The sequence below is a fragment of the Tursiops truncatus genome, chromosome 2, assembly GCF_011762595.2.
Source record: "Tursiops truncatus isolate mTurTru1 chromosome 2, mTurTru1.mat.Y, whole genome shotgun sequence".
Lineage (NCBI taxonomy): Eukaryota > Metazoa > Chordata > Mammalia > Artiodactyla > Delphinidae > Tursiops > Tursiops truncatus.
This window is the reverse complement of record NC_047035.1, coordinates 95285082-95300009: the sequence shown is the minus strand read 5'-3', so window position 1 is coordinate 95300009 and position 14928 is coordinate 95285082. Positions and strand designations below refer to the sequence as shown.

The 14928-nt window shown below is 39.0% G+C and overlaps 1 protein-coding gene across 4 annotated transcripts in view; it reads left to right on the top strand.

Annotated features, from left to right (window-relative positions):
• The window catches only part of MYO5A (myosin VA), a 186635-nt gene that overhangs the window by 161665 nt on the left and 10042 nt on the right, over positions 1-14928 (top strand). For all 4 annotated transcript variants that reach the window (XM_033851686.2, XM_033851685.2, XM_019946568.3 and 1 more), the window contains 6 exons: positions 3931-4077; positions 4637-4791; positions 6603-6692; positions 8314-8464; positions 10602-10884; positions 12749-12923. In XM_033851686.2, coding sequence (XP_033707577.1) covers positions 3931-4077; positions 4637-4791; positions 6603-6692; positions 8314-8464; positions 10602-10884; positions 12749-12923 — 1001 coding nt within the window. The remainder of the gene's footprint in view (positions 1-3930; positions 4078-4636; positions 4792-6602; positions 6693-8313; positions 8465-10601; positions 10885-12748; positions 12924-14928) is intronic.

The following is a 14928-nucleotide window of genomic DNA, read 5'->3' as shown; positions in this document are numbered from 1 at the left end:
GCTGGGCCTGTGAGCCATGGCCGCTGTGCCTGCACGTCCGGAGCCTGTGCTCCGCAACGGGAGAGGCCACAGCAGTGAGAGGCCCGCGTACTGCAAAAAAAAAAAAAAAAAATCTTTATTCAGAGAACCTTTCTGCACTTAACGGTTCGTGCCCCAGTCTGGGAAGATCCCACATGCCGCGGAGCGGCTGGGCCTGTGAGCCATGGCCGCTGTGCCTGCACGTCCGGAGCCTGTGCTCCGCAACGGGAGAGGCCACAGCAGTGAGAGGCCCGCGTACTGCAAAAAAAAAAAAAAAAAAATCTTTATTCAGAGAACCTTTCTGCACTTAACTCTGCATTAATTATATCATGAGATGATAATTAGACAGCAGAGTATCCTCTTGAACGAAACTGATTTTAAGGGTATTAACTTGTAAGATTATTTTTTAAGCTCCTAATCGTTTCTTTACCATATGTTAGTAACTTTTGATAAATAGAAAAGCCATTTATTATTTTACATTTTTACTTAGCTTTCTTTGATATGTATATTTTACTCAAAGAGAAAGCTTAGAGCAATTTTAAGCCATTATCAATCAGAATTCAACCTCATCAGTTAAACTATCCTGCCAGCTATATTCTTAAATCTATAAGTACATTTGAGAAGGCAATTCATAGATTAAACAAAAAAGTCATTATGATATTCTTAAGAAAGGTTGAGTTACATAATACATATCTACAGAATAAGATGAAATAGATTTATGTGACTTGAGCGTTTGCTGAGTGCAGTGTACCTCCCCTCCCCAAGGCAGAGAAGAAAGACAACACGCTTTTCCAACACCTTTCTCTCCTGTCCCCTTATCCCCACAGTGTACAGAAAACACTGATAACCTTGTATAGCAAAGCACCTTCTAATATCTAAAAGTTTTCTTATATTTTTCTAAATATAATATACTTAAATGCTTCTGGTTTAAAATAGCAAGACTCTTACCTCCTCCTATGGGCTACAGTTAATTAAGGAGACATTTTTAGAAGCCAGTGAAGACTTTTTAAATGTCAACATACATAATTTTTAGCAGAAATTATATGGCTAAATGGAGAGTGTTTCAAAATTTGATATGCTTTATGCTGTATTTTAATCCAGGAGTGGGTGTTCCATCTCAATTTTCATAGAGTCAGGGAATTTAGACCTAAAAGAATTCTAGAAATCAGTTAATTATTTCATAGGAGAACAGAGCTGAGGCCCAGAAACCATAAGGAACTTCCAAAGTCTCAGCCACTTAGTGGCCAAAATGGGACTAGAACCCAAGCCTTCTGAAGAGCACTGACTTCTTTGTGTCATATTTTCCAACAGACCCTCTCTACTTATAATAATTCATTTGACTCTCAATTAAACCTGAGATCAAGATCTTCCCTGTACCAAAGTGAGGGGAGGAAAAAAAATTTTTCCAATTTCCTTTCTATTTCTAGGACAAAAAGGTTCAGGAATGTTTTTCTCTCAAGTGTAAAGAATCTATTATACTTGAAAATGGAAATAGATGTTGCTTCAGATCTTCCTAGAAGATTGCTGTATTAGATGGAGCATTTGACTAAATGACCCCCAAGGTCCCCTGAGTCTCTTAAAAACTGGGTGGTATTCTGACTTCTCTCTTTCAGGCTTTATATTTTCCTGATACTACGTAAGGGTTGACATTTTAATTATATGATTATTTTAAGTATATGATTTGTTAAATAAATCAAGGTCATGTTGAGCTGACATCTATATTTTACCTGTGAGTTTTTGTGAAGACTCTAATCTCTGGGAAGAATTCAAAGACAGAGTAAAATTTTAATGAAAGTATGGCACATTTTATCTCTGACATTTTTGTACAGAACCAAAAATATCTTCGTTAGAGATTTTGCAAAAGGAAAGTGAAGCTTTCTTTTAAAACGTAATATCTCTTAGTTAAAATATTCACCATATTTCATAAATTTTGTGGTGCACAATTTTTCATATTTTAACATCTCTGAAATTAGGATGTATCTTACAGAAGTTGATGGGTTTTAGTTTAACTGGCAATATTTTTCCTTCTTTAGTGTTATATAAAATAATACTATATGTCATAATCAGTGGCACCTTAGATATGATAAAATCAGTAGGTTTAAAACATTCTTTTTGAGTTATACAGAGTCCAAATGTGTGCATTTGTTGATAAACTTAGTATGTTGAATCTGTTTTCTCCCAGTTTCCCCTCGTTGAATTGTTTCTGTAGCTTAAAGCAACCAGTAACATAGATGGCAGGGATCTTATTATTTTGTTTTACATGCAGAATATATACAGGAGCTGTGAAGGTCACAGCTGTGTACTGATCCTGAGATCCTCATGCTGTCGTGTTTAAACTAACTCCAGAAATAACTTATGTAAAACTAAATAGTTTGAATCTCCTGTCTCTTGTAGAGAGGCATACAAGGCATTCAGTTAGTCCTGCGGTTCCGGACTGCATCATGCATATGAAATGCTAGGTTATGGGAGGTGGCCACAGCCCTGATTTGTCCAATCACAGTGTGATCGCTCTTTAGATATCATAACGTTGGTGGATGGTGGTGATTTTCAGCGCTGATAGTCCCGTTGTGTGATGCTGCGGCATAAGGTGGACGAGGTGTCACCAGGCTCTGTGCCACATGAGCAAGAGCACTGGCAGGTATTGGTGTTCTCTGTGATAACCTCATGCTGTGGAACTGGCTTCCCAGAACTAACACCGGAAGTTGCCCAGAGTGACAGGAGGAGCATGGCTGATACCTTGTGGAGTCAGCAAGATTAAACTTTCTAATGCATCTGATCTGCATTTTGTTTGTTTGCCAGCAGTCTCTGAACTCAAACTTAAACTACACCCAAATAGATTTCTTTTTTTTTTTTAACATCCTTATTGGAGTATAATTGCTTTACAATGTTGTGTTGGTTTCTGCTGTATAACACTAAATAGATTTCTTAACTGCCCCCCTTCCTGTAGATAAGAGAATTAAAAATCTTACTAGCATATAGCTCCACAAACACCATCATAACTCAAGTTTCCCTTTACCTTCCCTTGAATTTCCCATTCAATTCTCAATTTTGAGATGAAATTGGAGACTTTTTCTTAACCCTCAGTTCTTCTCTGGCAGCTGCCATCAACAGTGGTGATCATTTTTAACATCTGAAAGGGTTGTTAGCCGGCGGTTGTACTCTACTGGTTGCAGCTTTGTGGTGGGACTTTTAGCACTTTACTAAAAACAAACAAACAAAAAACTGAATAATATTTAGGAAATCATATTAAATACAGGTTGTTTTATCTGCTCATGATTTCTTTGGGAGTGAGGGGTGACAGGAGAACATTAAGCCTTTTCCTTATGAAGGCTTTGTGAGAAATAATACATTTCACATCAACTAGTGTGAAGAAACTCGGTTCTACCAGCTATCTTGATGTGGTTTGAACTGATTGCAATGATACATTTAAAGTAAATGTTCTTTCTCTTTAATGACCAGATTCATAGAGCTAAAGGTAAAGGGGAATCTTTTATAGTCTGGCTGCCTCTTTGTAGAATATTGTTTTTTCCTTCTGTAAGTTAAAGTCGAAATATATTTAGACATTTATGATTGATACTGATTAGTTAACTAAGAAGTTAAACCACTTACTTTGGAGACATTTAATCTTATTACAAAGTAAACCTTATTACAAAAAAAAATGCTTTTGAATCTAGTAAGATTCTTTGGTGTTCATAGTAGCCAAGCACTAGTGGTTGTTAGAGTGACATTACCATATAATTTTATCATCTATCCACCCAGTTTTACCAGAAAAAATACTGAAAGAAGGGACAATTAAGTGGTAAATATGGCAAGCTTCTGTTGTTATAGAGTTTACTTAAAATTATAGGAACATGGAAACCTCTCATCTTTTCTACCTGGAAGACATTTTTCTTCTTTTTGTTTCTGATGAAGTGGGCCAAATGGAGAACATATCCCCAGGACAGATCATTGATGAGCCCATTCGTCCAGTCAACATTCCCAGAAAAGAAAAGGATTTCCAAGGAATGCTGGAATACAAGAAGGAGGATGAGCAAAAACTTGTTAAGAACTTGATTCTGGGCAAGTATTTCCTGCGTGAGATAAAAGGTCTTTCTGGTACACGTGTCGGTGGTGGGAAAGGCTAGTCACTCATTTATTAAATATTCACACTGGTTTCTTTAGTCATCCTTGACTGCTGTGCGTATAGTGCTGTAGCAGCATCCTGACCACATCATGGATGTCAGTCACACTGCAGGGACACTTGCTAGGACCCACCTAACTCCTGGAAGAGCAGGTTCCATAGGGAATGAAAAGTTTAGTTTGTGATGGGCTTAGTTTGACATGCCTGAGCGGAGATGTCAAAAGCCACTTGATACATGAGCCTAGAATTCAAAGGAAAAGTCAGGGCAGGAGATAGACATTTGGGAGTTGTTGTATAAGCAGCTAGGATTCACATGTTCCTACCCTCAAGAATTTCTCCGCTTAGTCAGCCTTTAAAATATGCTTTTTTAAAAACACGACCTATTTACCCTGAATGATTGAACTCTTACATGAGAGCTGTGCTTTTGTATCTCAAAAAGCATTCCTCGTGAAGACTTTCAAAGTTATATAAGATTATTTTTCCTCTTTTCTTTTTTAGAACTGAAGCCGCGTGGTGTAGCAGTCAATTTGATTCCAGGGTTACCAGCGTATATCCTGTTTATGTGTGTTCGACACGCTGACTACCTGAATGATGATCAGAAAGTAAGGTCGTTGCTAACATCAACAATAAACAGCATCAAAAAAGTATTAAAGGTCAGTTCATGTTCAACAAAATTCTCATAATGAATATTAATGATGACAGAGTCTGCACAGAGGTATTTTTCCTTCCTTAGACGTGAGCTAAGTTTCCAGTTATGACCACTTTCTAGTCTCAATCTATACCTTCCATTGTAGGAAACATTCATTCTGTAAAGTGTCTATGTGCCTTCTTTCAAAACAGGTCTCAGGTTGAACAGTAATCAAAATTAAGTCAATATACTTGCATTTGATTGTGAAGCAAATTCAGTTTTGTCATAGAAGTTTTCTGCTTTGAGGTCTTAGAACTAAATTAAAAATACCTAGTGAAGTTCATATATACAGGGAATATCATGCTATAGTTAAAATAGGTATGAAGTAAGTTTAGTAATACCTAGCCCATTCATATAAAAAGATGTTTGATAAAACATTTAAAATTCTCTTCTGACTTTTCTTCCCATTATTCTCCAGCTCATCTCATAATTTTCCTTGTTACCTTAAATGCCTGGTTCCATGTGAGAAGCAACACACAGATACTAATCAGAGAGGAAAGACTTGGAAAAGGCAGCAAAGTTACATAATAGAACAGAAAGCCCTGCATAACTCAGTAATCACTGAGTCACTTGCATGATCATCCTCTTGACAATCTAGAAAAACAGTGAACATTATTCTTAGTTTTAACCATTTTTCAGTTCTTTGGCATTAAGTACATTCATACTGTTGCATAACCATCACCACCATCATCTCCAGAACTTTTTCATCTTCCCCAGAACTTTTTCATCTTCCCCATCTGAAGCTCTGTACCCATTAAACACACCCTCCCCCAGCCCCTGGTCATAACTTTTAATGCCGGTTCTCAGTCCCTCCTGCACAGATAGTCTATGTGGTTACTTTCTACAGTGCTTACTAAAGTGTGGAGTTTCTGAATATTTAACATTCAAAAATTGATGAATGTTTTCTGAATGTAACTCATTTAATTTTTGGTGTATTGATGCTGTATTACATTTAGATAGACTACGAGTTTTACTACTTCTTAAGTCAACTCCTACAAAGACAACAAAGCCACATCGTAAAGTTTTCTCCGTCTCATCTTACTTGCAAGATGAGAAAATTTGGATAAATTCTTCCAAATTTATCTAATTTGACTAATTATTGTACCAAATTGTTTAAAGATTAAAAAGGAGTAGATACTTGAACACAGCACCCTTTTGATACCATTTTAAATGGATGTGCATTTGTTTCACATCCCTTTTTAAACTGAAGTGTATTTGTCATGTGTCCCTGGTTTGATTTCGCAGAGGTGGTTTGACATGTGGCCCAGACCTGATGAAGAGCCAAACTCTCCACTGCTCTGCACAGGGCTTCCTCCATTCCATTTCTCATTAGCTCCCCAGAAATTTTATCTTATCATTGACAAGATTTTTAACCTAATCTGGGTTTCAGTGCTTCACAATATTTGTAATTCCCTTTTGTGCCGTTAGTCCTTTCTGATTCCCTTCAGTAACCCTCAGGGAAGTGAGTTTGGGTAAGCTGTGGCTTGGTGAATTGTTTTCTGCTTAAAGGGACTGCTAAGCGAATATCAATTGCATGACCAGGCATCATTTTCTAATGGCATTTTCTAATTGCCAAGCAAAATAACAAACAACCAGTGAACTCAGTGGTTGAAATTCTCTAGCAACGATATGAGGCTTTACAACTGCAATGTGATTTATTTTTATAACTGTTGTTAATGGTAAGTGAAGGAAATGGGCCTTCTGGTATCTGTTTGGTTTTTTCAGGCTATTATTTCCCTAAGGAAAAAGCTAATTTAGGCTTATTCTCTCTTTCAGAAAAGAGGTGATGATTTTGAAACTGTCTCCTTCTGGCTTTCTAACACATGCCGATTTTTGCACTGTTTGAAGCAGTACAGTGGAGAAGAGGTGAGAAAGCCTTGATCACAAAACCAGCATGCTATACTTTCTCTGACCTTTTTAAGGAAAAAAATTTAAAGCACAAACTATTTAGCCATTTGTTAATTTAGAAACCTGAATTCAGAGGTGGCTTGGAAGTTCATAGCTTTGTTTGATGTTCATTATTTACAAAACTGACTTGGGAAGTGACATAGTTTCTTCCCTCTGAGAGTTTGTATTATGAGAAAGCACAGCAGAAATAAAATGAGCATTGGTCATTGAATGGTTATCGCACTGAAACTTTTTGTTAAGATGTGAAAATGGGCTTTTCAAGGACTGATGTATGAATATTGAGCTATTTAAAGAAATTAATCGGTTTTGGCTTGTGTAATACATTAAAGGTGATCAAGGTAAAACATGTCTCTTTAGATTTGTCCACAGATATTTTTGCTTTTGCTTATAGTGATGTGGTCATCAGTTGGTTGATAGACTTCATATTTCAAAACTATGTAATATATTAATAATTATCATTTATTAAGGGCTGCTTAGTATGTATCAGACAGCGTTTATTGTACATTATGTTGTTTAATTCCTGTTTAACATCTTAGTGAGGTAGGAATTATAACCCAGTTTTACAGATGAGGAAACTAAAGCTCAAAGAAGTTCATCACTTTGCCCAGGTGCTCTCAGTCATAAGGAGCTTAGCTAGGATTCTGGGTCTGCCCACCTCCAAGAGCCTCTGTCCATAACCACTGCCCTTCGTACCTCCGCATCCTTTGCCGGGAGGGCAGGCAGAGAAGCTGAGCAGTAGTACTTTCTGAGCACCCACAGGCTAGGGGCAGAGGACTGTCCTGGCAGATGATGGGAAATGCAATATGAGCAAGACATGGTCCTTGAGCAGATGGGACTAGCAGAACAGAATCCTCCAGAAGGCCTATTAACTGTCCTTTCAGTCCCCAGTTCTAGACCATGTTGTTAAGTAGGTTGCAGGGAGGCAGATGCTTGAGTGTGGGCAGAATCCATCAAGTAGGCAATTGTCTTTGTCAGGCAGTGCCTGACGAAGTACCTGCCTGTACAGTTGGCTTTCCATTTTAACAAATACCACCAAAAGATTCCATTCTAAGCTCAGACTGAGAATCATGTGTGGATACAGTAAAATATAGTAAAGAGAATTTTTTTATTTATTCACCAGTCTCTGTAGAAATTGATCAATTTTAAGAAGATTACTTATGTCCTTCCAGTGTAGTATTTATAAATAGGGCTATATTTAATGAACTGAAGTTAAGAGATTACTACTTTAGATAATTTAGTGCTTGGCAGTGAACCAGCTGTTTCATAAGTGAAAACACTCATTAGTTTTTTTTTCAAATCAAGTTCCCCCATCTTGTTTCATTGACATTGCTGGTGGAAAAGCTTAAATGCTAGGTTGCCAAGTTTAGATTATTCAAACGCTAGTAAGAAGTGGAAGGGGAGACATGATGGAAACAAACACACAGAATTTGAGAAGGAGTATCCTGGCATTTATATGGAGGTTGGAATGGGAACTCTTTGGAGAAAGGAAAAAAGAGCATGAGAATGCCGATTAAATGAGAGAGTTAAACAGGAGACATTTTACTTCATCTGTATCATTAACTCTCCGTTATGGCTCTAGGGCTTTATGAAACACAACACATCTCGCCAGAATGAACACTGCCTCACCAATTTTGACCTGGCTGAGTACCGACAGGTGCTAAGTGACTTGGCCATTCAGATCTACCAGCAGCTCGTGCGGGTGTTAGAGAACATCCTTCAGCCAATGATCGGTAAGGCCAGGGCATATTGATGACATCCAGGTCTGTCTACCTTGTGTGCCCGCCAATAGATGACCACCAGTGGCACATGTGTTGGAGCATGTATTCATATGGAGAACATAAAGTAGTAAGACTCAGTCTCAAAATTAGCTGAGGAATCTCAGAACCCCAGCCATGATGAACTGGGGTACCTCAAAATCACTGCTTCCACATGATGGAAATGGCAGTATATAGTTTACTTCCCTAATGTGTAATGCCTCTCTCCTATGATTGGGTCATGCTTTATACCCAGCAGTAGACCTCAGACCTCATCCAGTTTTCAAAAACACTTTAAACTTTGGTCTAGCGTACTACTACACTGAGCTTCCTAGGGACCCATCTAAAATGAAGGAGGCTTGGGAGGGTATATACTTTGCCTATTAGGCTACAGTAAGAGGGCTGGGAGGGTACCATGGCAACAAGAACAGGTCTCAGACACTCCATGCTGAGTGGAACATCTCATGACCCCTATGGAATTGTTAAAGGCAATTTGGTTTAAAGTAGCAGTTTCTCATTGGATGAGAAACTGGTGTGTGTGTGTGTGTGTGTGGGTGTGTGTTTCTACGTATGTGTGATTTCATGTACCTATCTTTATATATGTATACTCACTCTGGGTGTGTATTTATGTATCATTCTACCTGTATTCCTTTGGAATGTGTAGCAGGTGTGTAATAGGAATTAGAAGGCATGTACAAATTGCAGGCTGCTAATTTTGAATGCATTGAACTTTTTTTTTTAATTTTTTAAGTTACCAAACTGTATTACCGTCAAGCAAATTATCAACAGCCTCTTAAGGCTACTACCAGTTACCCTTTCTTTCCCCATCTATGTGTTTTCCACATTTCTACAACTTCATCTCACCTCTGTGGGCTCCTAGTGTCCCATGTTTTATTGCAGGCCCCCCTTTAACCAACTAGAAACATAGAAGGCTGAGGAAGCCATGGGGGATGGCAGTGGTTTCTTCAGCTGACGCCTAAAAGGTCATGAATTTAAAGCAACCTAGGTCAGCAAAAATGCTTGAGGTAACACAGATGCAGAGGTCAGCTTCAGTCCATTCTCTTCTACTTTTGCCTGGTTTCACTGGCTAAATAAGAAATTTTACCTTTAGATGTGCCACTAGCTGCATCTCCCAATGATTTTACAACAACAAATGTTTTGAGTCAGTATGAGGTTCTTTGGAAGCTGCATTTAGCTCTAGGACATATAACAATGAATCAGGAATGGGCCCTGCTCTCAAGGGGGCTTCCAGTCCAGGGAGTGGGCATCCCAAAACCATCCTAGAGGAGGCATAAGCCAAACGCTGCAAGAGCATAATAGAGGGAGCAGCAGTGCCCCAGATGAGAAGACTGAGTCCTGGGAGGCTAAGGCCAGCCCGAGGTCTCCCTACTGTCGTGGGAAGCTCAGGGCAAGGAAGGGCCCAGCTCTCTAGCCCCACACAACTGCCCTCTCCCAAGTCTTCTCCAAGACCACTGCCTGGTCTCCTGCCTTTCTTGCTACTTGATTTGTTTGCCTCTGGGGCTCGATATTACTGGAGAATTTTTTTTTTCTTTTTTTTTTTTTTTTGTGGTATGCGGGCCTCTCACTGTTGTGGCCTCTCGCGTTGTGGAGCACAGGCTCCGGACGCATGGGCTCAGCGGCCATGGCTCACGGGCCCAGCCACTCCGCGGCATGTGGGATCTTCCCGGACCAGGGCACGAACCTGCGTCCCCTGCATCAGCAGGCAGACTCTCAACCACTGCGCCACCAGGGAAGCCCTACTGGAGAATTTTTATCTTCTCCCTAACTGCTCCGTACATCTCTCTCAAAAACCCTCCCAAGATACCTCACACGTGCTATTACAAGGCTTCATATTTCAGAAAATGGGCCATTAAGAGTTCTTAATTTCATGGTAAATTTTTGAATTTAAGAATTATTACTATTTTTTGAATTTAAGAATTATTCCTTCATTAAAGTTTAAAATCCAGAAGCCCTTTTATTGAGTTCTTTTTCCCTCTATGTTGATACTCAAATCATTTTCATAAACTGAATGTGTGTATGTCTGTGTCTTTGTGTGTGTGTGCACACGTTTCCTTCCAGATCTTCTTTTCTGACACTTGAACTTCTCTTGCAGTCTCCGGAATGCTAGAGCATGAAACCATTCAGGGTGTGTCTGGGGTGAAGCCCACAGGGCTAAGAAAGCGAACCTCCAGCATTGCTGATGAGGGTACCTACACACTGGACTCCATCCTGCGGCAGCTCAACTCCTTCCACTCAGTCATGTGTCAGCACGGCATGGACCCCGAACTGATCAAGCAGGTGGTTAAGCAGATGTTCTACATCGTGGGGGCCGTCACACTGAACAACCTCCTCCTCCGGAAGGACATGTGCTCCTGGAGTAAAGGCATGCAGATCAGGTGAGCGAACGCCAACAGCTGCCATGGCCTTTTCATGCTGCCCAACCGCTTGCCGGGGCTCGTGTGAGGCTAGTGTACCTGATGTCCACTGCCCCCACCCCCACTCCCCACCAGGCGAGCAGCAAGGGCAGACTGGGCACAGAGCTGCTTCCTCTTTTCTGGCTGGACCCTCCACTCTCATTCGTGATTGCTCCTGGCCGTGCCTTGCAACCCACTGCTTGTTAGGAACCCTGCTCCATGTGAAGATAACTCGGTTTTGTTTTTTGTTTTTTTAAAGGGAACTTTATTTATTTTTATTTATTTATTTTTGGCTGTGTTGGGTCTTCGTTGCTGTGGGGGCTGTTCTTCATTGTGGTGCGTGGGCTTCTCATTGTGGTGGATTCTCTTGTGGAGCACGAGCTCTAGGCACGCGGGCTTCAGTAGTTGTGGCACGTGGGCTCAGTAGTTATGGCTCGCGGGCTCTAGAGCACAGGCTCAGTAGTTGTGGCACGTGGGCTCAGTAGCTGTGGCTCGTGGTCTCTAGAGCGCAGGCTCAGTAGTTGTGACGCACAGGCTTAGTTGCCCCACGGCATGTGGGATCTTCCCGGACCAGGGCTCAAACTCGTGTCTCCTGTATTGGCAGGCGGATTCTTAACCACTACACCACCAGGAAAGCCCTGATAACTCGTCTGAGGGAGTGGGGATATGATGAAAACTACATAAAGATGAGATAGCTGCTTCCTCTCCTTTTGTGTGTGTTTTAATTGTACAATAACAAAATATCAAACTATAATGAAGATTGCTAATGTTTGATTGCTCTTATAAATTTATTTTGACAAAATACTGTTTTGTACCTATGGCAACAAGAACATGTCTAATAGATCTTTTACTGATGTTTGAAATACGCCCCTCTCTATTTCAAGGAAAGCTGTGCTCAATTTTGTCCAGCTGCTCCTCAGCATAACCTTATTAGCATAATGGAATTTTTTTTTCAAATAATTTATTTTAAAACAGCTAGAAAATTCACCAAGAGGGGGAAAAAGGATTTCTGCTATGAAAGCCTGTAGTTAATCTCAGGAAGCGTTGGCTTTCTTTTCAAATTTTCCATTACTCACATCCACTGTAGGTAGTGGTAAGAAGATAATGCTTTCCACTCAGGTCATAGAATTTATTTTTCTGCAAGTTCTGTTCATACCTATGAAGCCCCTCTTTGCCTGATTACTAAGTCCTGACTCTGGGTCCATTTATCTCATTTGCAAACCACTATCACTTGGTTGGCCACCTCTTAAAACCTCCCATCTGTGTGGTTTCTATGTCTCTCTTCATATTTTGGGTCTTTGTCTCTTCCCATAGCCCCCCACTTGCCCTTCTCGCCTTCATCCCTGAGCTTCCTCAGGCCACTACCTCCATCACCCAGACTCTTCCCTAAAGAGGGCTGGAGCACAGGGTCTATGTGGGGATCTTGTTATTATGTCTACTAGCTTGGAGTCTGACTTAAGGAAGAGAGAGTACTTAAAGGATTATCAATTCTCACCTCTCAAGTTGTAAGAAGCTATAAAATGTTTTCTGCTTGGCTCTTTAATAAGGACACAGCAATATTATGTGTTCTATTTTGGTTTTTAGTACATCTTATTTCATAACTTGCTGTAATGGCTACATTTCTATCTCCCATTAAAGAGAATTATAGTCTCTAGAATTATACCTACTCTTATATAATTATGATTATAAACCTCCTGATTATGTATAGTAATAAATTTTTAAGCACAGCTAATGATTTAAAAAAACAGAATTTCACTGAAATTCCTGACAAAGCCATGCACAGAAAAATTAAGACATTTATGATAACATTCAGTAAATTTGCATCACCTCCCTTTTTCTGGCATAGGTACAATGTCAGTCAACTAGAAGAATGGCTGCGTGACAAGAATCTGATGAACAGTGGGGCTAAGGAAACCCTGGAACCTCTCATTCAGGCTGCTCAGCTTTTGCAAGTGAAAAAGAAAACAGATGATGATGCAGAAGCCATTTGTTCCATGTGCAATGCTTTAACTACTGCCCAGGTAAGGCGATTTTCCCTATTATAAAACAAGTTAACATTCATCAACGGTGACATTTAGGGAAGTAAAGAAGGCTTCTAGCTATTGCTTTTGTCTCTGAGCTGACTTCATCTGTGTCAGAGATGATATATATCAACACTGTAGATCTTGAAGAAGGGAGATTTTACCACAAAGTATATTTCACTACTAGTCACAGTCCTGCACATTCAACATTCAGTACTTATTTATCCACTCTCTACACTGTTCTGTGTAATGCTCTAGCCACTAAGATAAAACCATGAACAAAACAAAGTCCCTGTTTTCATGGGGGTGTACATTCTACACATTCTATGGAGTTTGTACTCCATAAAAGAATTTTCCATATTATTTAATAATTGAATGATTCTTTAGACTTCTCTATTTTAAGACAAATAATTGTGTTTTTTTAATTGAAATATAGCTGATGTATAATATGATGTTAGTTTCAGGTATACTACACAGTGATTTGAATTTCCATACATTATAAAATGATAACCGAGATAAGTCTAGCAATCATATGTCCCCATACAAAGTTATTAACAATATTATTAACCATATTCCTTATATTGTAGATTACGTCCACATGCTTTATTTATTTATTTTATAACTGGAGGTTTGTACCTCTTAATCTCCTTCACCTATTTTAATACCCCATGCCCCTCCCCTCTGGCAACCACCCATTTGTTCTCTGTATCTGTGAGTATATTTTCATTTTTTTGGTTTCTTTGTTTTGTTTTTTGGATTCCACATATAAGTGAGCTCTTATAGTATTTGTCATTGTCTGACTTATTTCACTTAGCATAATGTCTGCAAAGTCCATTCATAGTGTTGCAAATGGCAATATTTCATTCTTTTTTATGACTAAGTGATATTCTTTGTGTGTGTGTGTGTGTGTGTGTACACCAGTCTTCTTTATCCATTTGTCTGTTGACAGACACTTAGATTGCTTCCATATCTTGGCTATTGTAAATAATGCTGCAATGAACAGAGGGGTGCATATATCTTTTCAAACTAGTGTTTTTGTTGTCTTTGGAAAAATACCCAGAAGTGGAATTGCTGGGTTGTATCATAGTTGTATTTTTAATTTTTTGAGCAACCTCCATAGTGTTTTCCATAGTGGCTGCACCAATTTACATTCCCACCAGCAGTGCATGAGGATTCCCTTTTCTCCACCTCCTCACCGACACTTACTATTTGTTGTCTTTTTGATAATAGCCATTCTGACTAGTATGAGGTAGTACTTCATTGTGGTTTTGATTCGTATTTCTCTGGTGATTAGTGATGTTGAGCATTTTTTCATTTGCCTGTTGCCCATCAGTACGTCTTCTTTGGAAAAATGTCTGTTGAGGTCCTCTGCCCATTTTTTAATCAGGTCATTTGTTTTTTTGATTTGAGTTATATGAATTCTTTGTATATTTTGGATATTAACCCCTTATTAGATATATTGTTTGCAAATATGTTCTTCCATTCAGTAGGCTGCTTTTTCATTTTGTGGATAATTTCTTTCACTGTGCAAAAGTTTTTTAGTTTGATGTGGTCCCATTTGTTTATTTTTGCTTTTGTTTCTCTTGCCTGAGACAGATCAAAAAAATATTGCTAAGACCAGTGTCAAAAATGTACTGCTTGTATTTTCTTCTAAGAGTTTAAGGTGTTAAATTTAAGTCCTTAATCCATTTTGAGTTTATTTTTCTAAGTGGTATGAAAAAATGGTCTAGTTTGATTCTTTTGCATATAGCTGTCCAGTTTTCACAACACTGTTTACTGAAGAAACTGTCTTTTCCACATTGTATATTCTTGCCTCCCTTACTGTAGATTAATTGACCGTAAAAGAGTAGGTTTATTTCTGGGTTCTCTTTCCTTTTCCATCAATCTATGTGTCAGTTTTTGTGCCAGTACCATACTATTTTGATTACTGTAGCTTTTTAGTATGGTTTGAAATCAGGGAGCATGATACCTCTAGCTTTGTATTAGTACTTCTTTCTCAAGATTG